Source organism: Engraulis encrasicolus, chromosome 6 (genome assembly GCF_034702125.1).
Source record: "Engraulis encrasicolus isolate BLACKSEA-1 chromosome 6, IST_EnEncr_1.0, whole genome shotgun sequence".
NCBI classification, from domain to species: Eukaryota; Metazoa; Chordata; class Actinopteri; order Clupeiformes; family Engraulidae; genus Engraulis; species Engraulis encrasicolus.
This window is the reverse complement of record NC_085862.1, coordinates 38355656-38380463: the sequence shown is the minus strand read 5'-3', so window position 1 is coordinate 38380463 and position 24808 is coordinate 38355656. Positions and strand designations below refer to the sequence as shown.

Sequence of the window (24808 nt, the reverse complement as noted above, 5' to 3'; positions counted from 1 at the left end):
TGATGCTTACAGCTGAAGTAGAGATGAAACTGATTCTACTCCAGCATCCACTTTTCATTAACTTCTGTAGTCTGTTTTTGGTGCCTTGTATACCGGGCTTTGACATTGGCCTTCTGTGCACTGGGCAAGCAAGCCAGGGAGTGGTCAACTGGTCAACAATGCCAGAAGCTGAAATGTGCTTGTGTGGTGTACAGTGTTAATGACAAAGCCAGCCAGTCAATGGTGGGAAAAAAGGAACATGTTTCATAACATAGATGCATATCAGGTGAGAGCCAAACGATTTCACACAGGGCCGCAGTGATCTGCAGCATATGTGAGAAAAGCAAGGCCATATAGCTTAAAGAGATTCCAGAGAATCTTCCAACACAGTTAGCAAGAGGTTAGAGGGAGTAGTGGTGGTTGTATTGGGGGCACACAAGTTCAGCGTTATCTTCTTCCAGCCTGCCAGGGAAAGAAAGCACAACATGAACCACTCAGCACAAGGTCAAACACACACACACACACACACACACACACACACACACACACACACACACACACACACACACACACACACACACACACACACACACACACACACACACACACACACACACAATGAAATGGCCCCACACTCCTATTTCACTCCTCCTTTCAAAAATAGTCAGTCATTCACATCCTTCAGTCCCCTTCTTTTGTCTTATCTGACATTTCCTTTTTCTCGCCACACGAATGTCTCCTCTTCCTTGTGTGTTTAAGGGGGCCAGCAAGGACTAGTGTGGTAGCCCCCAGTTCTTTTTAGTCTAGTGTTAGCCCAGCCTGTTAAAGGAGCAGTGCGCTGAATGCTCTCGACACGGCAGAGGTTGGATTAATGAGGTTACATTGGCACCGCACCAAGCTGGCCTCTTGTCTTGTTCAGGCGGGGTGATTTGTCTCCAAGAGGGCTGGGAGGAGGGAGGAAAGGGGATTAGCGAAGGCTGGTTCCTCTGGGTTGGAAAGCCCATGCTGCTCACACACTAGCTTTGTTTTATGTGGTGTGTGTTTGTTTGCCTGGATGGTGTTGTTGCATTGCATTGCCTACTTTGTTGTGTTGAACCAATTCAGTTATGTCAGAGACAAACACATCTTGCAGCTGTACTGAAAGGGAACAAGGAACTGAACTGCTGTGTGTGTGTGTGTGTGTGTGTGTGTGTGTGTGTGTGTGTGTGTGTGTGTGTGTGTGTGTGTGTGTGTGTGTGTGTGTGTGTGTGTGTGTGTGTGTGTGTGTGTGTGTGTGTGTGTGTGTGTGTGTGTGTACACCCCTTAACATGGCTAGTTAAGTGTGAACATGGCCTAAGCCCTCAGCAGCCTCACGCTCGGTTGGTCCTTTTCTGCTCTACAGCCCTGCAGCGTGGATAATTAAAGAGGCACAAAAGGCCCATGAGGTGAGGTAGCCTATTATTTTGTCTGGGAAGAGGATGGTGTCATTGGCCCCCCTCGAGTAGGCTAAGTCTTGTGTCACTTTTTTTTGCACAGGACTACATTCAATGAAGACCTCAACTTCACCATGACTAATGTGCCATTACCTTTAATGTGTGTGTGGAAAGGCACTGTCTGGATTTGGTAATAACACACCGTGTTGTACAGTCGTAAGCATGCATTTTGCAAGCGTCTGCAACAGTTAAGCCAGTCAGCGTGTTGGTTTTGAGCAATGAGGGTGTTTCAAAACAAATGACTAGCAAACAATCAAAGCACACACTTGATCTTTTGCAGGAGGGGAGGGGTGTCGTTCTGAAAAAATGGTGAAGAGCTCTTAAATGCCTTTGTGGCCCTAGATGAAAATGAAAAAGTATTAATGTCAATTCATCATCCAATATTTTAAGGGCATTTAATGCTTAGTACTCTGAAATAGAAGACTTGATTAAATGCACACTTGTTTTTTGTGACAATATTGTCCGCCCCTGTCCTTGTTTCGTTTCAGTTCAGTTAGAGCGTACGCAAGACTGTAGTAGTGTGTGGTTATAAGACAGTGTATGTACGTCCTCATTAAAAGTTACGCCTCTGTTACAACGGCCTAAGTATACAGTGCAGCGATGGTTGAATGACAGCTAAATGTTGTTTCTTCATATCTGGTGGTGGTCTGAACATGACCAGACCTGCAGATCTGAAGGAATGAATTCCTACCGCTTGCTCTGCAGCAACATCGGTATTCTCTCTCTCTCTCTCTCTCTCTCTCTCTCTCTCTCTCTCTCTCTCTCTCTCTCTGCATTCTTCCTTTACATGAAGGCCTCATATGGCTCTGTTCTCTTGCAATCTGGGGTTGTCCTGTGCTGAGCTTGACGAAGTGGCTTGGAGCTTCTCTGTTTGCGATGTCCTTCTGCTATTTTCTGTCTGTGTCTCGGAAGGGGAAGTGAATCAAGAGTCGTGTCTGATTGTCTTGATCAGAGCTTCCTCCGTCTCTCAGGAGCAGCAGGCAGACCAATGGGGTCAGGGGAAAAGGGGTGTGTTTTGTATGTAGCGCTAGATGACCTTTTCTGGTTGATGATTCAGTTTGGGTTTGACTTCCCCTCTTATAATAATGACAGTATTAGACTGATGATCAATCACTAAGGTGTTACCTAGGTATTTGGGGAGCATTCCAAACATTTTTTTAAGATGGTCTTTGAGTTTTACATCTTGCTTATTCAGACAGGACAGCAAGAGAGTGACAGGAAATAAGTGTGGAGAGAGAGGGGAAAAATTGGCAAAAGACCTTGGATTGGAACCAAACCTGGGTCCCTGGCCTAATGGTACAGCATCTTAACCCACAGAACCACGGCGCAATTTCTTAAAGCAGGGATTCGATTATTTTTAATACTGAAGTATTCCCCACGATAAGATACGATATGATACGATTCGATTCAAATTTTTCCAATTACTTTTCTACTTCTATTATGTTATGGAGCTAGGGCATTGGACAGGGGCCAGCGATTCGATTATTTTTGATACTTAAGAACGCCTCACGATACGATACGATTCGATTAAATCGCGGTCCGTAGGATCGACGCATCGATATATTTCGATTATTATTTGCACCCCTAGCTCTCACTCCTATCATGTAGTTGTTCTAGCTGTTCATGTGTGAACTTCTCGTCAACGCACTGATTACAGAAATAAACCCATGAGAAGCGCAGTCATGTCTCTATTTTCACTCTCCCATTCACTATTGTCATGGTATGCTGCAATTGCTGACTGGATTTCTTGGTTATTGCCAGGATCCTGAGTTAAAAAGGGAAGGGAAGTGTCTTCAAATTTGAAAGTGTTGCTTAAAACGCTTCTTACCCATCCGTCGTCTGGTTGCGCTCAGACGTCACGAGACGCAGCCACCCAGTTCACTATCCTCTGCAAGTTCTGCTAAGGAAAATCCCACTGTATGGAAAGGTATCAGCGCTCAAGGTTAAACCTCGTATTTTTAGGATGGTACAAATAAAAATTGCAATGTAGAACATTAAGAATGCAGAATTACACTGGAATTGAATTTCCATATTTGATGTTAATGAAGAATGTGCTGAAGGCAAAGAGTGCATCTTTCTTCTGCACAAGAATACATTTGTCCCCGTCTGCTCTTATCCCAGACATGTCCCCTGTCTTCACACTTTCACAAGGCTCATCTGTGAGCATAAGCCTACCGTGCCCTGCTTCCATGGGCACATGCTATGCAGCTGTGCAAGGACACACACACACACACACACACACACACACACACACACACACACACACACACACACACACACACACACACACACACACACACACACACACACACACACACACACACACTCCAGCTCTGCATCTGTCGAGCCTGATAAAGCGGCTCTGTGCCGACGGGCTGCCTTCATGTCGTCGTCTTCTTCCCCCTGACTGTCGGCCGCTCATCGCGCTGCTCTTCCTTCCTGCCAAGTCCCGTGTTGAGATGGAGCTCTGAGGATACCGTGTGCACGGCAAGGCCTCTGAAGGCTTCACACGCTGGCAGAGCATTCAGGCTGTGCTAAGATAATGACTTGGGGAGGATTAAACTCCAGACGTCGGCAAGCTTTGCTTTTGTTTTGGACTTTTTTTTAAGACGCGTACGGGCGCTGGTGCCGTTTGGAAGTGTGTCGTTGAGTGATATTTTGCACAGCATCAAATGGTTGCATCCTTTCATTCTTCCGATGGTATAGGGGTCAGTGACGTTTTAGTTGATGGCATTCATCAGGGTGGTGCAACCACAGCTAATGCCACTATTGTATGGATTGATTTTTCTTTAGTTTTCATTGGATTATCTAAGAAGTTAACCATTCATTGCTTCACATTAATTACCAATTACTAATTACTTTATGGGCGTTGGCTGTGGTTGTACCACCTGACGTCTCAGCCCAAAAAACCCTGTCATTGACCCGTAGCTCGATAATTGAACAAATGATGGTTGGGTATGTATGTAACTACGATTCTATGAGTTTCAAGTAATCGTGAAACTAGCCTACATTTTCATCTTCATGGTCCATCACTGAGCCCATGTTCCATAAAAAGTCCTGTTGGAATCATGACGAAGATGAATTGGTTGATGTGCCAGATAGAATAATCAGCACTTCCACAGGAACCAGAGTCATTTGAAGAGAAAGCAGTTTCAGTGCCTTTACAATCTCTCAAATTATGAAAAAAAAAACATCTGTGTATGAGCCTGTTGAGTTGTATGCGGTAACTGAGTCAGCAGTTTGGGCTGTTTTACACCAGTGACTACTGCATGCCTACAGAAATAGCTGCAGCAGAGGTACTCAAACCTGTTCCAAACCTGCTTGGTGAAAACAAAGGCACTCCCCTGCCTCATCTGTTTCATATGCCAAGTCAAACTTTCATTGTCATCATCACTGGGTGGTTGGCAAACGGGTGTCCCCACATCCACTTCAGAATCCAGTCCAGCTATTTAACACCACACAACATGCCACACGGAAAGAGATTACCATGGGTGACTGGACTGCATAATCACCCCTCCACACCTGCACGATTTTCTTTATACTTCTCCTTTGTGGTGGTGATCCGCCAAATGCCCCCCCCCCCCTCCGTCAATTACTGCACAGAGCGACTCTTCATAAGTAAATGTTAAATATATGTGAAAGAATATCTATATATATATGCATGCATGATGCATACTAGATGCCTTAATTTCCTTCAAGATTACATTTTACTCTTGTCTACTCTACTCTACTCTACAGTAGTAGTACACTGACATACAAGAGATTCAACTGGAAGATTTTGTCTTTCTACTATCCAGCATATACTGTAACTTTTCAATAGTGAACATATAGTGCATTATGCTATCCAGTCAATCAATACAATGAAGCAGTGTGGCTCAGCGTCCCATTCACTCCCTAATCTATCATGGTCAGGGTCAGGGCCATGGGACTCTGTGTCCCCACTAACCCCCCCAGCAGTCTGGTGCTGCATAGGGCCGGTGGCTGTCCCCAGTGGCTGTCCCCCTCTGACCCCAGGCTGTCACACATCCATTCCACAGGCCCTTTGTGTGGGCCTCTTGTCCAAGCCTGCATGATGAGCGCTTGCTTTTGATTGTGCTGCCAGTGTGTGTGTGTGTGTGTGTGTGTGTGTGTGTGTGTGTGTGTGTGTGTGTGTGTGTGTGTGTGTGTGTGTGTGTGTGTGTGTGTGTGTATGTGTGTTTGTGTGTGTGTGTGTGTGGTGATGGGCATGGCTGTTGGTCAGAGTGTGAAAGCATACATCAGCATTCGCGAAACGAGGTCCATCTGTAATCAGGCCAGCAGCAGCTTTGTTCCATATACCACACACACACCACATCTACACACACACCACACACACCACAACCATACACATACCATACACACACACACACACACACACACACACACACACACACACACACACACACACACACACACACACACACACACACACACACACACAAACATTTAGACAGCAATTCGGAGCCCCCCCTCTACCCTGCCATTCACTCCCTGATATTTTGCTCCATCTTACCCTCTCCCACTGACTAACTCTCTCGACTCTCTCGCCCACTCGCTTACTGCCAGTTACTTACTTTGTTCTTCATTCAGCAGAGTGAACTTGCTATCCAGCTGTCCTGAAGCGCTCTCTCTCTCTCTCTCTCTCTCTCTCTCTCTCTCTCTCTCTCTCTCTCTCTCTCTCTCTCTCTCTCTCTCTCTCTCTCTCTCTGGATCCTTTGATTAACTTAAGATTATGCACCAAAGACGATTGCTAAGGAGGAGATGGTTCATAAGGAGATTCTTCCGTAATCAATGTGGGGCTTCAAAATGAATAGAGTTCAGTGGAGGAGATGTAAAAAAAGTCAGGTCTATTGTATTTAACAGGCTCTCTATACTTTCACGGCAGACTGTCGTAGATGAGATAGAAATTGATCCTAGTTTCTTGCATTGGTAAAGCGTAGAGCGATTTCTCTTGGTTACCCTATTGAGAATCTTTAGATGCACCTTGAGGTACAGTACAGGCCAAAAGTGTGGACTCACCTTCTCATTTGCAGCTCCAGGCCACTTTATTAGAATAGCATGAAAAAGTTGATTTATTTCCATAATTCCATCAATAATGGAACCTGGTGACCCACACTTCACTCTTCAATATACCCCGTAGATTTCCATGCCACGGTTTGGTGTTAACTCACCAGTTTCATTCTAACCTACCAGAAATAAAACCCCATTCATTTTCAATGGGGTTTCATTTCTGGTGATTTAGAATTAAACTGGTGAGTTAGCGCCAAAACGTGGCATGGAAATCTACGGGGTATTGAAGAGTGAAGTGTGGGTCACCAGGTCAACAAACCAGAACAGCTGACCGCAAAGCATCAAGGATATCTGGGCTTCCATAACTCCAGCGCACTGTTTCTGCCATTGACTTCAATGTTAAACGCATCATGGCAGTTATTAAGACAGAGAGAGTCCTAACCCAGTATTGAACATTGCCTGTTATGTAGAAAGTACAACATTTTAACTGATTTGATGTGACACGAATTTTGCTGAAGAAAATTGTGATTTTATTACAATATTCTAATGTTGCGAATTCCCCTATTCATGGGTTTTTTGAGCCGGACGGCCAAAAATATGTAAAAATAAACAATTGATAATTGGAATTGTTAAAAAACTGGGCAATGAATCTATAATCCATGACAGTTTAACATTATTGATGGAATTATGGAAATAAATCAACTTTTTCATGCTACTCTAATAAAGTGGCCTGGAGCCACTGATGGGCCCTCCCTGAGGGTATTCCAAGTGGCAAAAGTTTAAGTTTATATTTGTGTGTGCTGTGCGCTGCTGTTGACTATTTATTTGAGTTTTATTGATGATTGGGTCAGAGGTGGGCCCCGAACATTTGTGGAAATTGCATGTGGGCCCCAAGGTGGAGAAGGTTGGGAATCCCCGGACTATGGATATAACTCAAGCCCTCTTCATCCAGCCAGACATGAAGGAGCAGCCAACTGGATGACACAAAGCAGAAAGAGGTCGTCCCGGGGTTGCAACTAAGCACTTTTGACTACCTTGCCCTAGATTAGTGTTTCTCAACGGGGGCTCTACAACTCCCCTGGTGGTGTTGGGGAGCCCTAGGGAGTTACAGCTGAGAGGGGGCCGTGGTTAGTTGCTATTGGGGGGCAGTAGTCCATTTTGTTTTTTTAATACTAAGGGGGGTGTTGACAGGTCAATGATGAGCTCAAGGGAGTGTTGGGAGATGTATGATGAGGTCCAGGGGGCGTTTATTAAAAACTGATTGAGAACCACTGCCCTAGATGAATGAGGATAAAAAATGGTGCTGCAGTAAAATCTGTCATTCAGCTGTTGCTGTCACTGTTTGAGTAGGGGTTGGTAACGTGCACCCAGTCTCCACCCATTGCCTCCAGTTTTCAGAGTTTATGACGTCATGTGTTAATGTGTTCCACCCCACTATCTATTCATCAGAGAATGGTCAAATAAACTGTTCCAGACCCAGTTCCGAATAGGTTTTTGTCCCTTAAGGGAAGGTCTGAAAATGGCTTCTGCCCCACCCTTGCTGTCTCACACTCTCTGTCATTTAGTCATGTACTCCGTCACACACGTGGGACAAATAGGGTGTATGACAATTGTGGAGTCCAGATATTGGCAACAGTCAGCTAAGCTTATGTATTTGCAGTATGATAGGTGTTAATCATTATAACTTCATCATGCCACTTTCAGGGATTGTGGTGGTGGCATCACCCCATCTGTGTTATTCACCAGTATAATAAAGCTGCCAAACTGAAACTAACACTTTTCTTTTGCTACCGAAGCTGAGCTCAAAGTGTTAGCTTTTGTATTGTGATGGCAGCAGCTCGCAGCTGGGATTGGTCAGGTTTGTTTTGATAAGCAGACAGCTTTGAGTCTTCCTGTTATGTTACCGTGGTTGCAGAAAGGAAACTTCTCTTTTTGGTGTGAGGTGGCAAAGCAGTGGCTGTCAGGCATAGCCAGCTGGGCAAAGGTGTGTGTGTGTGTCTCTGTGTGTCTCTGTGTGTCTCTGTGTGTCTCTATGTGTCTCTGTGTGTCTCTGTGTGTGCGTTTGTTTGTGTGTGTGTGTGTGTGAGAGAGAGAGAGAGAGAGATTGTGATGTGCAGCACTTAAAGCTTGTTTCCTTCCTCACTCTTTGTGCTTTGGCAGTATCTGGGGCGTTCTTCTTGCCGTTTCTTTAGAGGATAGGTGGAGAGTTAACTGCCAGACCTACAGCACTATCTTTAGTCAGTCTGTAAGTTTTAGGCATGCTCTGTCAACTAATTCACAATACGATGTATCTGTTTTGGTAGACATACTACAACATCTGTTTTGGTAGGTCTATGTAGGACCATGTTTGCATTTGTGGAACAAATGTTGCTCCTAACTTGTGTCTCTCTAGGCTTTAGGATGCAACGTTTCGATCACACTGGATCTTCATCAGGCATATGGGTAACAGGAAGAAGCTGTTGAACAGCTGAACAGCTTCTTCCTGTTACCCATATGCCTGATGAAGATCCAGTGTGATCGAAACGTTGCATTTTAAATAAGAAAGTTTATTTATGGAGCTCATCGGCAGTGTGCAGACCTACCTTTTTCAACTATCTGATTTTTTTGTCTGGCACCTGCAACAAGTGTTTTTGGATGTGCGCACCCTACCCAAAACTTCTCTAGGCTTTAGGACCATGTTTCTAAGGACGTGTTTGTCCTGGCCTCTCTGTCTTCTCTATGTTTTGTTTGCATGTTTGTGAGAATGTTTGTTCTGTCTTGTGCCTTGTTCTGTGTGCTTTGGGACCATTTTACATGTTTTAAGAATGTTTGTCCTGACTTGTGCCAAATTGGCAGGTTTGTAAGGATGTGTGTGTCCTGACTTGTGCTTTTCTATCGGGAGTATAGGACCATGTTTGGGGGCGTTTGTGGGTCAGGTTGTAGTGGACAGTTGCCTGTTAAGCAACCCAAAGGTTGCAGGTTCGAGTCCCGCTCTGCCTGACCCCCTTGTTGTGTCCTTGAGCAAGATACTTAATCCCCGTGTGGGAATGTCCTTGAGCAAGATACTTAACCCCTGTGTATGAATGGCTGAATGTGAGGCATACATTGTACAGCACTTTGAGTGCTCGAAGGAGTGTAAAAGAGCTACATACTGTAAATGCAGTTCATTTACCATGTTGGCATGTTTTTGTAAGAATGTGTTTGTCCTGACCTGTGGCTCTCTGTCTGTTTTTTAGGACCATGGCGTCCACGGTGACTCTGGAGGATGCCCTGTCCAACGTGGACCTGCTGGAGGAGCTGCCCCTCCCCGACCAGCAGCCCTGCATCGAACCCCTTCCCTCCTCTCTCATATACCAGGTACACACACACACACACACACACACACACACACACACACACACACACACACACACACACACACACACACACACACACACACACACACACACACACACACACACACACACACACACCAGTAGCCCTGCATCAAACCCCTGCCCTCCTCTCTCATATACCAGGTACACACACACACACACACACACACACACACACACACACACACACACACACACACACACACACACACACACACACACACACACACACACACACACACACACACACACACACACACACACACACACACCAGTAGCCCTGCATCAAACCCCTGCCCTCCTCTCTCATATACCAGGTACACACACACACACACACACACACACACACACACACACACACACACACACACACACACACACACACACCAGTAGCCCTGCATCAAGTCCCTGCCATCCTCTGTCATGTACCAGGTACACACACACACGCAGACACACACACTGACCATCAGCCATGCATGGAACCCCTGCCCTCCTCTTTCATGTAAAAGACACACACACACACCAGCAGCCATGCATTGAATCCCGGCGCTCCTTCGTTGCGTTCCAGGTGCACACATAAAGATGGTGTTCTTGGTTGGCTCTTGGTTCTCCATCATCAGAAAGGAAGAAGCTCTTTGAAAGAAACAGCTCTTAGAATGAAACTGCTTTTTATGACGTGGCATGGCACGGCCAACATAACATTTCACAAAATCTTGTTTATATCTCACATTGCACAGGATGTTGTTGATGCCTTCATCCAAGCTTCATCAAACCAAGTGCAGCTTCAGAAATAGTACCTGTACAAGGACAGCAGTGGTGCGGGTTATGATGTTGATGCATACGTGCAAGTGAGGATGCTATTGACGTGTTATTAATTAAGGAAGGATGTAGATGATGTCTAGAGCCTCCTGAGAGAGTCCTGGGCGAACCTCTTTCAACAGGACTTTGTTGGACTTTGCAACTCAGCTAAGAGGATTGACTTTGGGTCAGGTATGGTATGATAAAAGAACTAATGTAAATGGAAAAACAGACAACACAGTTTGGAGAGCTCATAATTAAATGCATGCATTAACATGCATCCATTTGATCTCAAATTAAAACAACATTTAGCAGGTATCTGAGCAGTGTACGACTAAGAAATTGAGCAAAGTGCATAAGAAATAGCAAAGGGAAGACCCAGAGGTGGAAACCTGCCTGAACAGCATGCATAAATCAGCTGCTTGGAGAAACTTGCCATCCAGGCTGTCTGCAGGGATACAAGAACACAAGCTGTTCTGATGAAACTGGCAACAACACTTGCACTCGGATAAAACTCTGGCAAATCAATTCAGCAGGCACTAGGTGTAAAACAGTAGTCTTATGTTTGCCATCCACCATGAAGAAGTTTGGTGATGGGTATGTTTAACTGATGTTCAATTACTTTAGGCCAAAGTTTTCATCTTTCTCCACTTTGGCCAGAGATGTATAAAGTACTGGAGAAAAGTAGTGGAGTAGAAGTACCAGTATCATCTTGTCAAATGACTTGAGTAAAAGTCAAAAGTAACATTTCCTTAATTTACTCAAGTAGAAGGACAAAAGTATTCAAAATGTGTTGTACTTAAGTAAAGCAAGTAGAAGTATTGCAAGTTTTGCTACTTGAGTAAAAAGTAGAAGTAAAAGTAGAAGTACTGCATTAAAAAAATGGGGGGGGGGGGGGGGGGGGAAGTCAGTCAAAAGTTTGAATACCATTTGGTTTATTAGAGCTCTGTACAATAAGTCTCTTATTAAGTGCAAATACCATTATGGTTTGTTATTAAAACAGCTTTGTAACATAAGTTACAAGGGCAGGCAGAGCAGACACTTAATACGAAATGAATTCTCTTTTTGTCCCTCAAAGGAGAACATTGAATCTAAATAGGGCCAGGGATGGCAGCCGTCATCCTCCTCCTCCTCGCTGCAATGTGAGGTGGTTGGTGTCGTTGATGTTGATGGCGATACCTCGTCTACCTCATCCATCTTGCCAACATGCCAGTGTCAATGCCAACTGAGCGTCACTGACCGCGCCAAAAGACATGCGCGAGAATGCGATCTGGTTTTATTTCCCTACCATTGCATCGCTCACTGACCGTGAACACGTTCCATCATATCTGGTGATGACAGAGCCATCTAGCGCTCAGGCATAGAAACGAGTGACGAGTAACGAAAGCAGCACATGAAAAATATATCGGAGTAAAAGTATTAATTTCATCAGAAAAATGTAGTGCAGTAAAAGTACAAGTATGAGGAAAAAAATATTACTCAAAAAAGTACAAATACTGCAGTTTAGTACTTAAGTACAGTACTTCGTTACTTTTACTTCGTTACTATACATCTCTGACTTTGGCTTGGTGCTGTAAATGGGTCAAAGACGTTGTTTTGGGCTCAGACGTCAGGTGGCGCAACAAAATCTAATGCCCATAAGTGAAATAGTAATTGGTGGTTAATATGCTGCAATAAATATGCTTCTAGATAGTCCAAAAACAAGCTAACAAAAAAAAAACATACAATAGTGGCACTGGCCGTCACTGACCCAAATTTATAAGTTTCATAAATGAAAATAATTCCCTTTATGTCGTCTTGACTTCACTCCATTTTTTCTCTCCACAGCCCAACTTCAACACCAACTTTGAGGACCGAAATGCCTTTGTCACGGGAATCGCTCGCTACATCGAACAGGCCACCGTTCACTCCAACATGGTGAGAACACGCAACACTCACCTGTAACGGCATCGCACCCACCCATCCATCCCCTCCTCTCTCTTCCCCCTCTTCTCATACTCTCTTCTCCTCTCTTTGTCTCCTCTTCTCATCCATACCCTCCTCTCTCTGTCTCCTCTTCTCATCCTTACCCTCCTCTCTCTTCCCCCTCTTCTCATACTTACCCTCCTCTCTCTTCCCCCTCTTCCCATCCATACCCTCCTCTCTCTTCCCCCTCTTCTCATACTTACCCTCCTCTCTTTGTCTCCTCTTCTCATACTTACCCTCCTCTCTTTGTCTCCTCTTCTCATCCATACCCTCCTCTCTCTTCCCCCTCTTCCCATCCATACCCTCCTCTCTCTTCTTCCCTCTTCCCATCCATACACTCCTCTCTCTGTCTCCTCTTCTCATCCATACCCTCCTCTCTCTGTCTGTCTATTGTCACGTCAGTATCTTGTTATATCTGGATAAATATGTAATGTAATGTGTGCAATCTTTGTTCCATCATGTTACAGGCAATACAACATGCCTGGTGTTACCTGACTTGCAGACAAATGTCCCCTTTGGGGAAAATAAAGTTTCTAACCAACTATTCCCATCAATACCCTCCTCTTTCTGGCCCCTCTTAGCCATCCATACCCCATCTCTCTGTCCCCAACCTGTCCCACTTCTGCTTGTCATTTGTGGGTTGCTCTGCCACGCTCGCCTCCTTGTCACCACACTGGTGCTTGTGTTTATTCACCCCAAACTCCTCAGAGCTGGTAGTCCATAAAACGGGTCACTTCCTGCCCTGCCACAATACGCCACCACCACATCAGAGCCTCCCGGGCGCATGCTGCCCACTGCCAAGGGGGCTTGTCACCAGGGCTTCAGTGGGATGTCAGGAGGGTCCCGGGGAAAAGTGGGGGTATTGTTCCAGTAGATAGAGCTGAGCCAAAGGGGCCTAGACCGTCCTGCCTGGGGCCTGCCTGCCTGCCTGTCTGCCTGCTTGCCTGTCTGCTTGCCTCCCTGCAGGGCCTCTGTCAGCTTTGGATGGCCCGGGACGCCAGTCCTCTGAATGGACCCCCTTTCCTTTGTAATGAGGACCCAAGTCTGGGCCCCTTCTCTCACTTGGGCCTGCCAATTGACCTGTTTGCTCCCCCCCAGCTTGCCTGCCTTCCTGGCCTGTCTGCCTCTTTTCCCTGCCTTTGGGGCCTGTAGAAAGGCCCAGTGATGAATGGGCGCGTTAGCAGGGGTCAGTGTGGCGGAATAAGGGGTACTGTGTGCTCCATTAGCGAGGGGTAATTGGCACCTAAGAGGCACTGGTGCCTCACATCAAACAACACTCTGTATGCAGAGCGCCCCAGCCGTGCCCGCTCAGGCGTTTAGTGGGCTGTGGTCACTCACTGGGTGCATTTTGGTGTGTGTGTGTGTGTGTGTGTGTGTGTGTGTGTGTGTGTGTGTGTGTGTGTGTGTGTGTGTGTGTGTGTGTGTGTGTGTGTGTGTGTGTGTGTGTGTGTGTGTGTGTGTGTGTGTGTGTGTGTGTGTGTGTGTGTGTGTGTGTGTGTGTGTGTGTGTGTGATTCATATAATTTTTACGTTTTGCAGCAACTCTTAAAAGCTTTTAGTGATGTGCTGTGCTGCTGTCAAGGTGACAAGTGGAGCTGAGTTAGTTGTGTGGAAACATTGACTGTGTGTGTGTGTGTGTGTGTGTGTGTGTGTGTGTGTGTGTGTGTGTGTGTGTGTGTGTGTGTGTGTGTGTGTGTGTGTGTGTGTGTGTGTGTGTGTGTGTGTGTGTGTGTGTGTGTGTGTGTGTGTGTGTGTGTGTGTGTGTGTGTGTGTGTGTGTGTGTGTAGAACGAGATGCTGGAGGAGGGGCAGGAGTATGCCGTCATGCTGTACACCTGGAGGAGCTGTTCCAGAGCCATCCCACAGGTACACACACACACACACACACACACACACACACACACACACACACACACACACACACACACACACACACACACACACACACACACACACACTGTTCTAGAGCGATCTCACAGGCACACAGAGAGACACCACCAGAACTGACACACACCAGAGCCATTTCACAGACACATAGCTTCACAAGTACACCACTGTCACATTGACCCCGTGATCACACATGCACCGTGGGAGTTGAACAACTGCAAGCCTCCTGCCACACACTCAGTTAGTTATCAAAACCCCCCTTTTCACTAGAAACACACACACACACACACACACACACACACACACACACACACACACACACACGCATACGCGTTCACACTTGTGGAGAACAAACTTCGTAGTTATATTCTCCAAAGACCCAAAATTCATGTTCTCATCCATGCATGTTGTGTGAATGACCACTGAATCCCCATACACAAACACATTGATCTGCTGTCCTCTTTCAAATGCTCATTTGGATTTTCACTTCCTCCATGCGTATGGTCTCTACAAATATATTGTATGAGTCACCACGCCTCCCACCTAAACACAACTGAAGTAGAGTTTGAGAATAGATACTTAGCAGATGGCAGCAGTAGATGCATTCCACTGACCTGACCTCTCGTCTGCCCCACCAGGTGAAGTGCAATGAGCAGCCCAACAGGGTGGAGATCTACGAGAAGACCGTGGAGGTCCTGGAGCCAGAAGTCACCAAGCTCATGAACTTCATGTACTTCCAGGTAACACGCACGCACGCACGCACGCACGCACGCACGCACACACACACACACACACACACACACACACACACACACACCTGGCACTGACAAACACTGGCTGACATATTTCTGTTGGAGTCATACATAAACTGATGCCAGAGCAGGGACCGTTAGAATCGGCAAAATCTTCAATTTAATCCAAGGCTTTATGTTTTGATTTGGGTAATGTGCATATCAGTGTTTTCCACAAAATGACCTGAAAACCAATCACCACAGGATGATAACAGCAGCTTATACAGTACATGTACATGCAATAGCAATAGGGTACATGCAACAGCACTGGCCCAATGCCGAAAACCGAAAACCACACAATGCTAATTGCTCTATGGGAAACACAGCATAACATCAAGTATGTTGTCTGTCCGCTCGCCTACTCCTTTTACTGAATGATCACAGTGGAAACTGTGGTTGCGTGTGGTTCTCCAAAGGTGTGAACACAAACCAACGGGTACTTCACAACTGCATGGAGGCAAAGACGTTGGAATTTTAATAAAGAGGAATTGAAACACGCCCACTCAATGCAAAAGCGCGTGCTAAAGGGTCTCCTAAGGGGGCGTTGTCCCCTCCTTCTTCTTCTCTTTTTGAGGTGTATGCACAAGACATGCGCTACCGCCATCTACAGTGCTAAGGGGATTTCATTTATTCTCAACCGTAGGAAACCAAAGGTCTCCTAACCGAAGGTCTCCTAAAGAGGCGTTCACCCGACATAAAGTGGATACCGGAAAAGAACGACCCTGACTTATCTCTCTCTCGTATCATACTGTATACGATTCTCTGAATGAGGTCTGTCTGTTCTCGGGAAGCATTCTTAAAAATGTTATCTTCCGAGTAGAGAGCTACTTCTAACCTAGTGTGTGTGGGTTGGTAACTCGGTCACATTAGCCATCTAACCTACAACTACTTCTTCTATTTACTGTGGCGTCCCTATAGTGTTTGCAGAATAGTAATTGGTTTCCAGATTTGTAAGTCACTTCAGGTAGAGGTGGAAGTAGGCAGTAATAAAATAGGGGTGAGAATCTGTGAGGGCTACAATGGTCAGTGAACAAACAAACAAACAAGCAAGCAAACAAACACACACACACACACACACACACACAGAGGTGTAGGTATAAGAGCGTGGAGGATAAATCCTCACACCACTTTTTTAGGCTCTATGGATTTATGAAATCATCAATTTGATAATTCTATAAATACAGGATGCCCGCAGGTTTTTAAAAAGTAGTAAAAGGTAGTAAATGAAAACGTCCAAAATAATGGCCAGTAAAGGGTAGTAAGCCACATCTCACCTGGTAGTTATTTTTCCGGACTCCCTACAACATGGTCTTATGTGTTTTCTAATTTGTTTACTTAACCTGTAGTCCGTGATCTCGAGTCTCCGCGAATTATTTTTTTAAGCAGCTGCAAGGACCCGGTGATAAATAGGCCTGTTGCGTCCAGTGATTTAGCAATGTGCTAGTTGTTAACTAGCTGAGTGACAGGCGTCAGTCAGACATCAGCGCGACAGAAGCTGTGTGGCATTTTGTACGGTCTGCAAGGCGACTATAACCTGGTTGGATGTGAAAGTTCTGCCAAACGTAATTTCATGAATTCCGATGACGACTGTCTGTTTGAGATTACCTGTTTGTTCATACAATGCTTAAAATTAGCCTCGATCTTCATGACAGCTAATGCAATCGGAACTGAGCCCGAGGGTAATGAAGGTAGAAGCGGTGGAAAATTGGTGTGTTACAAATGTAACATCGGGCGAGGCGGCTGGATGTTTTTTCACCGGTGAGTACAGCCACCAGTAAAACAAAATGAATTGCAAAAACAATTCCTTAGTAAAACAAAACAAGCCCTTGTCATTTTGGCCCATCACAAAATTTAAAATCATATGATCAGTCTCATAAAATCGTTTCAATGTTGAAGGGAAATTGATAGTTCTTGGCTCTATGACTCTGTTTAACATGTACAACCAAAGACAAAACACGACTCACTGTAATCACATTTATTGTAATACAGTTACTTACTTGGTAATAACATGAATACTTTCAATGTTAATTAGCAGGGCATAATACACTTGGGTAATAGCATGTATATACACGCGTGTAAAAAGGGTATATTGTGTGTGTGTGTGTGTGTGATTGGCAATCTTGGTTGTAGATGAAGACAACTCTTTGGTTTGATAAGAGTACTGGAATTGTTCGTTTTATGGAAAAAAATTGATTAAATTTGGTGTCAAAGGTGCAATGAGTTGAACACAGATACGTTAGTTATTCTGTTGTGTATTCTCATAGCAACCGTTTCCCAAGTTCAACCGCATCAATGTTACATTATACTGCAGTGTTTCCATTAGCCTCGTAAAAAACGTTTTTGATTGGCAGATAAATGACTGAACTGAAAAAGGGAACTCTAAGCTGAAATATTTGTTGCCCCTTATTGACATGCGAGTGTGCAAGACGTTTATGCAGGCTGTGAGAGTTCCCATAGGAAATAACTGAAGACACTTTCCCTTTAGTGAGGTTTCTCACATCTCCTTGATGACTCATTCTAAGTAGTTTCTGAGCCTCATTCTCATCCTACACACACACATTCTGTATGCACTTTCACACACAGACGAAAAGGACACAGTGTCATTTGAGAAGACATGCATAAACATACGCACTTAAGTCAAAGTGAGTTTTGAATTTTAATACCGTTGGTGAATTTCAGTGGAATTTAATTTGAGATGCCACAAGCTGTGTGCAGAATTACTTGAACCTACCCACATACTCACTCATCTCTCTCTCTCTCTCTCTCTCTCTCTCTCTCTCTCTCTCTCTCTCTCTCTCTCTCTCGTTTGTCTATTGCTTTGAATCCCCCAAACCCCAGCGCACGGCCATTGATCGCTTCTGCGGGGAGGTGCGTCGTCTGTGCCATGCGGAGCGGCGTAAGGACTTTGTGTCGGAGGCCTACCTGCTGACGCTGGGCAAGTTCATCAACATGTTCGCCGTGCTGGACGAGCTCAAGAACATGAAGTGCAGCGTCAAGAACGACCACTCCGCCTACAAACGGTAATACTCCAGCACTTTCGCACCGATACCTGCTATACGCTGCTACATCATAGTATATACAACACTACATACTAAATAGGCTATTCTAGCACTCACACACTGTTGTGTGCTATACACTACACACACTACACAATAACAAAGTTAAATTCTTACTTGTACATAAAGGATGGGATCAAAACACACACACTCACTCTCTCTTTCTTTCTCGCACGCACGCACACGCACACAGAGTGTTTTGCTCAGTCAAATGACCTTCCCAGAGCTACAATTATGTCACTGTGTATGCTTGATTAAGGTAAAGCAAGCATGCATAAATAGGATCAGCACATTTTGTAATCATTCCTCTAGTGTACTAGTGTACTGTCTCTCTCTACAGCCCCCCTAGGGGGTGTTGGGTGGGGCAGGGGTGGTTGACAGACTTGTGATGAGGTCAAGGGGACGTTTGTTCAAAGGAGGTTGAGAACGACGCCTCTAGTGTGTACAAGTCAGCCACCCCCTTCTTTTCCCACCCAGAATCCCTAGCAGACACTAGATGTCACTCTAGAGCTGCCATCTCCCCTTCAGCTATCCCCTTCCTCACTGTGTGCACTCAGACCATCATCATTGCCCATCACTATGGTTTTTAATGCACCCAGATAAAGAGACAGTGGTCCCTAGCCCAGGAGGGGGTGTGGGGGCGGGGGGTTAGGGTTTGGGGGCAGCATTGGGCCCTCATGACATTGTATGCAGGTCTCTAAATAAACTTTTTTTCATCACTTTTTTCATGTTTAATCTTTCTAGCCAAACACACCCTTACTAATGGGTCAAAGTGGCTTGTAAGTTGGTCTTTTCCACCAGCCAAACTCAAGTTTCACCAGCATTTGGTCGATTGGCTGGAGTTCATTTAGAGCCCTGATTGTATGTATTTGGTGGAGTGGCCTCTCAGATGGCTGTGTCCTGGGCTCGGCCAAAGCTGTCAGCGGCCGTGAATGCCACTTCTCGCAGGTGTTCAGAGGAAAGATGAAAGGGCATAGAGCGCTTGTTATGATAATGACCCTGTTCCATCAGTCACAACCACATGGCCGTATGGGGGGTGGGCTGGGGTGGGGTGGGGTGGGGCAGGGGTGCGGGGTAGAGTATGGAAGATGATCAGGCAGGATGATGACCCATTCTGCTTATGTGGTTTGCGAAAATTTGGATGATGGAGAGGGCAGAGAGGACGCACTGAGGTGTGCATGGGGGTGTGCGTGTGTGTGTGTGTGTGCGCGTGTGTGTGTGTGTGCGTGCTTAAGCGTGTGCGTGCGTGCTTGCGTGTGTCTGTGTGCATGTGTGTGCATTTTTTTAAACATCGCACTCGTTTGACAGGTAGAGATGTTCTGGTAAGTCTTAGTGTTGGCTCTTGAGCTTTAAATGATTAATTGGCATGGATTAATTCATTAGTTCTATTTGCTGTCCAAGTCAAGAGAGATTGAGAGGACTCTAGCTGACATCAGATCACAGAGTCTCTCAATTAATGTTGACATGCCCTGCCAAACCACACACACACACACACACACACACACACACACACACACACACACACACACACACACACACACACACACACACACACACACACACACACACACACACACAAACATATTTTCTTAGCGTGTTCCTCTGCTCTTGACTATAAAAAGGAGAGGGAAAAGTCTTTTTATATTTTGACATTCTCTTCTAGCTTCTTTGTCTTCGGTCTTTTTTTTCTTTTTGTCTGCTCATCAGTGGCTAGGTGTAGGCTGAGGGGTTGGCTGAGGTAGCCACATTATGAAGTCGTCATTCCAAATGACACTTGATTGACAGGGCTTGTGTCTTTATCATTACGCACAAGATTGGAGACGCCCAGACAAGCGGTTCTGTTCCGGCTTTTCTGCTGCTGGTAAATTAAGTGCAAACAAAGTCCTATTGACTTGTCATGCTGATGAATAGTGACGTGTCAAAGAGTTGGGTTAGTCATTGCCTCTCTTGTGATGACATTATTACGCTCTTGCACTTTCCTCCAGCACACTACAAAAGAGGAACATTTACAAGATTAGACAAATTATTGCAAATATTCATTGCAAAAAATGATAAATATTAAAGCCACATTACCATGATGATGACAACAATAATAATGCTCTCTGAGTATAGTGATATGCACAATGATGAATGATGAAATAATGACTTCTTTGTTTTCTCTTTTCCCAAAAACAAATGAATATGGGCATACTAGACCGTTAGGACTTACCGGGCAAATACACCTAGCGCGAGAAGAGCTAGGCGAGCGACGGAAGTAATTGACTTTGTATTGAGTCGCGTGACAAGCGATTCTGGAGACTAGAGGTGATTCGCACGCCGAGATCGACAGTTTGAAGTTGAAATCCTGGCTACTTTCTATGACACGGTTCGGCGACCAGCCGCGGCAGCCAATGACTGTATAGAGGTCAGTGACCACAGCCAATGGGAATTTTTGAATGCTTTGCCTTCTGCCTGTAACGGACATGCGCTAGTCGTTTCAATCGCTCGCATCGCTCTTGCTGCACAGAAGCGATTCTCTGTCGCCTCCCTCTTGTCGCGCTAGGTGTATTTGCCCGGTAATGAAGCATTTGGCCATTACTATAAACATGAGCGTCATGGTTGTTTGTGTGACTTTCCCCTTCCTTTACAGAGCTGCCCAGTTCCTGAGGAAGATGTCTGAGCCCTCATCCATCCAGGAGTCGCAGAACCTCTCCATGTTCCTGGCCAATCACAACAAGATCACCCAGGTGAACACTTTAGACCACAACATCGTTTGGTTTGTGCAGGGTTGGTATTCCTAGGACATCATTAATTAGCAAACCGGGTAAAGTTCACCTGGAGGTAGATGTAAATGGCTAATGACAGCGCCATTTTCTTAGCCAGGCTGTGCCCTCCTAGTGACGCAAGACCTTCGCCGGCGTTGCTTCTAATCTTCTAATTCGAATCGCGATTGCAAGTCTATGATAATTAGGCAACCATTTTCTGGCCCTGCCGTGGCCAACCGGTGGGGCACGCGCCTGCCATGCGGCTGGCCCGGGTTCGATTCCCGGCCCGGGTCTTTTGTCGACCCCTCCCCATCTCTCTCCCAATTCGCTTCTTGTCCACCTCTCACACTGTCCAAATAAAGTCGAAAAAGACCAAATTTTTTTAAATATATTTTTTAAAAAGGCGCCATTTTCTAACCTAAATGACACCTGCACCTGACACATGTATCTATTACCATTTTTCTGTAGTTCACTTAGTTAAGTTTAATTAGCTGGGTAACTTGGGTAACTTAAACCATGTTCTTGAAATACCCCCTAGTAGTGCAGGATACCTTTACCACTCAAAGATGTATCACAAACCATTGTTCCACTGACAGTGGCAAAGTTATACACAACAATGACAAAGGCTGATTCCTTCAAAGCATCAAATTCAGTGTTACAGTAATGATGCTCCTCAAAGAATATTTTTTTTGCCAAACAAAACCATAAGAGTTTTATATCTCTTGCTTCCACTCTCCCTCTTCACTCAAATTGCACTCTCTATCAGCAACACTGGCCAGAGTGCACTTCAAGCCCTTGAAATCCAGTTGCCTTATTACGTTGCCCTGCCTGCTAGGTACTAGCTAGGTGATGCTCTACCTAGATAGATCTATCCTGTGTGTTATGCCTGTGGTTCAGTGGGTCCAGACTGAGAATGATGCCATACCAGCTCTATGACCTGGTCCATGTGTTGTTACTCGTACATGCCTGACAGCTAGAACGAGCTAGGAAGTGTAGCCCGGTGGAGCAGGCCCATATATCTTATTGCCATGCTTCAATGCTAACGCTACAGTATGATCTGGGCCAATTTTGTCTCATTACCTCTGCCTACCTTCTAGCTAGATGGTGGTCTAGCCCATTTGATAGTGTGATTTCTGCATGGTTCACCGGGTCCAAGCTGTGATGCTAGCCCCAAAGAGCACTTACTGGCCAGAAAATACTTGGGCAATGAACTCTCTTTAGTATGTAGGTCATCTGCTAACGCTGGGGCCGTAGTCCAATCCAATTTGGTCATATTACCTCAGCCTACCTGCTTACTAGATCCTGGTTTAGGAAGCCCAGTGGATGCTGTATGTTTCCCCCATGCTTGAGTCATTCTGTCCAGTCTGAGGTTGATGTGAGGTGATGTGAACTCTTCTGGTCTGGATCTTGTAGTCTCTGCAGCAGCAGCTGGAGGTCATTAACGGCTACGAGGAGCTCCTGGCGGACATCGTCAACCTGTGTGCGGACTACTATGAGAACAAGATGTACCTGACCCCCAGCGAAAAGCACATGCTGCTAAAGGTAACCCCGCTCATCTCAGTCGTTCTTACCGCTCACGTTGGGTTTGATTCCTTTGGCCTTTCTATTTGTCTGCCTCCGTTTCTGGAAAGGTAGTGCGGCTCATCTCAGTGGTCCGTACCTCTAACGTTTTGTTTGTCTCGTTCTGCCTTTTCTGTCTATTGGTTTGTTTGTCTGTCTGTTTACCTCCATTTCTGAAATGGTAGCCCAGTTCATCTCAGGGCTCCGTTCAGCCTTAACTCTCGCATTGTGTTTATATCCTTGTGTGTTTTTGCCCATCCATCTGTCTGCCTCCATTTGTGAAAGTCTTGAGTCTTGTGTTTTTTTTAGTTAGCTGCCTAACTTTCTGTTGATTTGAATTGATTGCCTTAGCTCTAACATTTTTTGGACTCCTTCTGTGATTGCAGTCTGTTTGCTTGTCTGTCTGCCAACAGAGTAGAAAAGACAGCTCTCACTTGCTCATTTTCTTTAGTAAAATATGTAGCAGGCTGATTGCCTCCATTTCGGAATGTTCTGATAAATAAAGAGACTTAGTTTTTCAGTTAGTTTTCAGTTGCCTAGACTTCTGTTGTTAAAGGTACACTGTGCAGGAAATGGTCAAAAAAGGTGCTGGAACTATGCTGCTCATTGAAACTGTTTTGCCTATTGCCAAATTTGACCTTTTCATGAAAGTTTACTAAGTAATGAACTAACATTTTGTATTATGGCCCAAGTACAGTCATTTTTGCAGCTAAAAATTACTATTTCTGGAAATTCAAAATGGCGGACCATGGAGAAGATCCCCCTTTTCATGTATGAAAAGTGAAATTTTTCCAGTCATAATAAATACTTAGAATTTGATGGTGGTGGTAAATATTCATGAAAAAGGTGAAATTAGTGAATGGGAAGCATGAATTCTGGAAATGAACAACTAAAAATCTCACACAGTGTCCCATTAAAGCAGATTAAGTTCATTAGTGTGAAGGGACAATGGCCGTAGATTTTCAAATCTGAGAAGGAAGTAAGCAGGCCTGTGCATAGGTGGAACCATAGATTCTTACTGCTGTGCGTGTGTGACATTGAAAGTTTGAGTTTGAAAGTTTGTCCTTTGCTCTTATCTAGGTAATGGGATTTGGCCTGTATCTGATGGACGGCAGCAACAGCAACATCTACAAACTGGACGCCAAGAAGCGAATCAACCTCACCAAGATTGACAAGTTTTTCAAGGTGTGTGCGTGCGTGAGTGCGTGCATGCATGTGCGTAATGCATATATGCACTGTGATCTAGACTGAGTAAAAGGAAATGTTTTGTGTTGCCTCAACTTGCACTTGCTCTTAGAGCCATGACCTTTCAATTGTAGATTCCCACTGCCCCTCGTCTAATTTAGCATCTGTGTCATCATTAAATTAGACACAATCCACAGCATGGTTGTGAATATTATTAAGTGTAATGATGGATGTCTTGCTCTTGTTCCCCAACAGCAACTGCAGGTCGTGCCACTGTTTGGAGACATGCAGATTGAGCTGTCCCGATACATCAAGACCAGCGCTCACTTTGAGGAGAACAAATCCAGGTGAGTTGGAAAGTAGACAAGAACCAAGACACAGGGAGAATGCAGAACATGATGAGGCATTGCTGGTTCTGCTTTTCAATGTAATGTGTCAGTCTTATCACCTCTCTAGAAAGTGTGGAGCAGATTTTTTTTTTTAAAGAAGCGCTGTTAATTTCCAGATAAATGAGCTAAGTATTGGTTGTGTGAAACCAGGTTATTCCATTGAATAATGAAAAGCTTCTCTCATGAATGTGAATTCTATGGGGGTTTTATTGGGAGAGCATGACGGAAAAGTTGTAGCCCGTGTTCAGCACTCTCTGAAGAACAGATGTACCTCTGACATGACACTGACGATATCAGCTAGTGAATGAGTGCTATATTCACTGCACAGTTGTTTCCTGTCAGCGCCTTAATTCAACATCTCTTGTTAATGAAATGATGTGATATGAAGTACAGTGACTGTGAGTTACAGTGCCATGAGAAAGTTTGGGCACCCTTTTGGAAAAACATTACATCATTTTATTTCTCGTTGAGCTTTTAAAGTAGCAACTTCATTTTAACATATGTTAAACTGTAGGGAAAGAGGAACATTTCAGCATGTCAGCATGGCTCGCATACACACTGTAAAACTTATTACAGTTAAGGGCCTCACTAATTCCTTTCAAA

The 24808-nt window shown here is 45.0% G+C and overlaps 1 protein-coding gene across 2 annotated transcripts in view; it reads left to right on the top strand.

Moving 5' to 3' along the window:
• cyfip1 (cytoplasmic FMR1 interacting protein 1) overlaps positions 1-24808 on the top strand; it is an 83507-nt gene that overhangs the window by 3348 nt on the left and 55351 nt on the right. Inside the window, exons 2-10 of one of the 2 annotated variants that reach the window (XM_063201520.1) lie at positions 9695-9815; positions 12458-12547; positions 14382-14459; positions 15119-15220; positions 18110-18291; positions 20957-21053; positions 22485-22613; positions 23712-23816; positions 24072-24163. In XM_063201520.1, the coding sequence (XP_063057590.1) occupies positions 9699-9815; positions 12458-12547; positions 14382-14459; positions 15119-15220; positions 18110-18291; positions 20957-21053; positions 22485-22613; positions 23712-23816; positions 24072-24163 (992 nt within the window). In that variant the 5' untranslated portion in view covers positions 9695-9698. Of the gene's footprint in view, positions 1-9694; positions 9816-10115; positions 10150-12457; positions 12548-14381; positions 14460-15118; positions 15221-18109; positions 18292-20956; positions 21054-22484; positions 22614-23711; positions 23817-24071; positions 24164-24808 lie in introns of those variants that run through there. The other variant, XM_063201521.1, reaches the window with a different exon arrangement.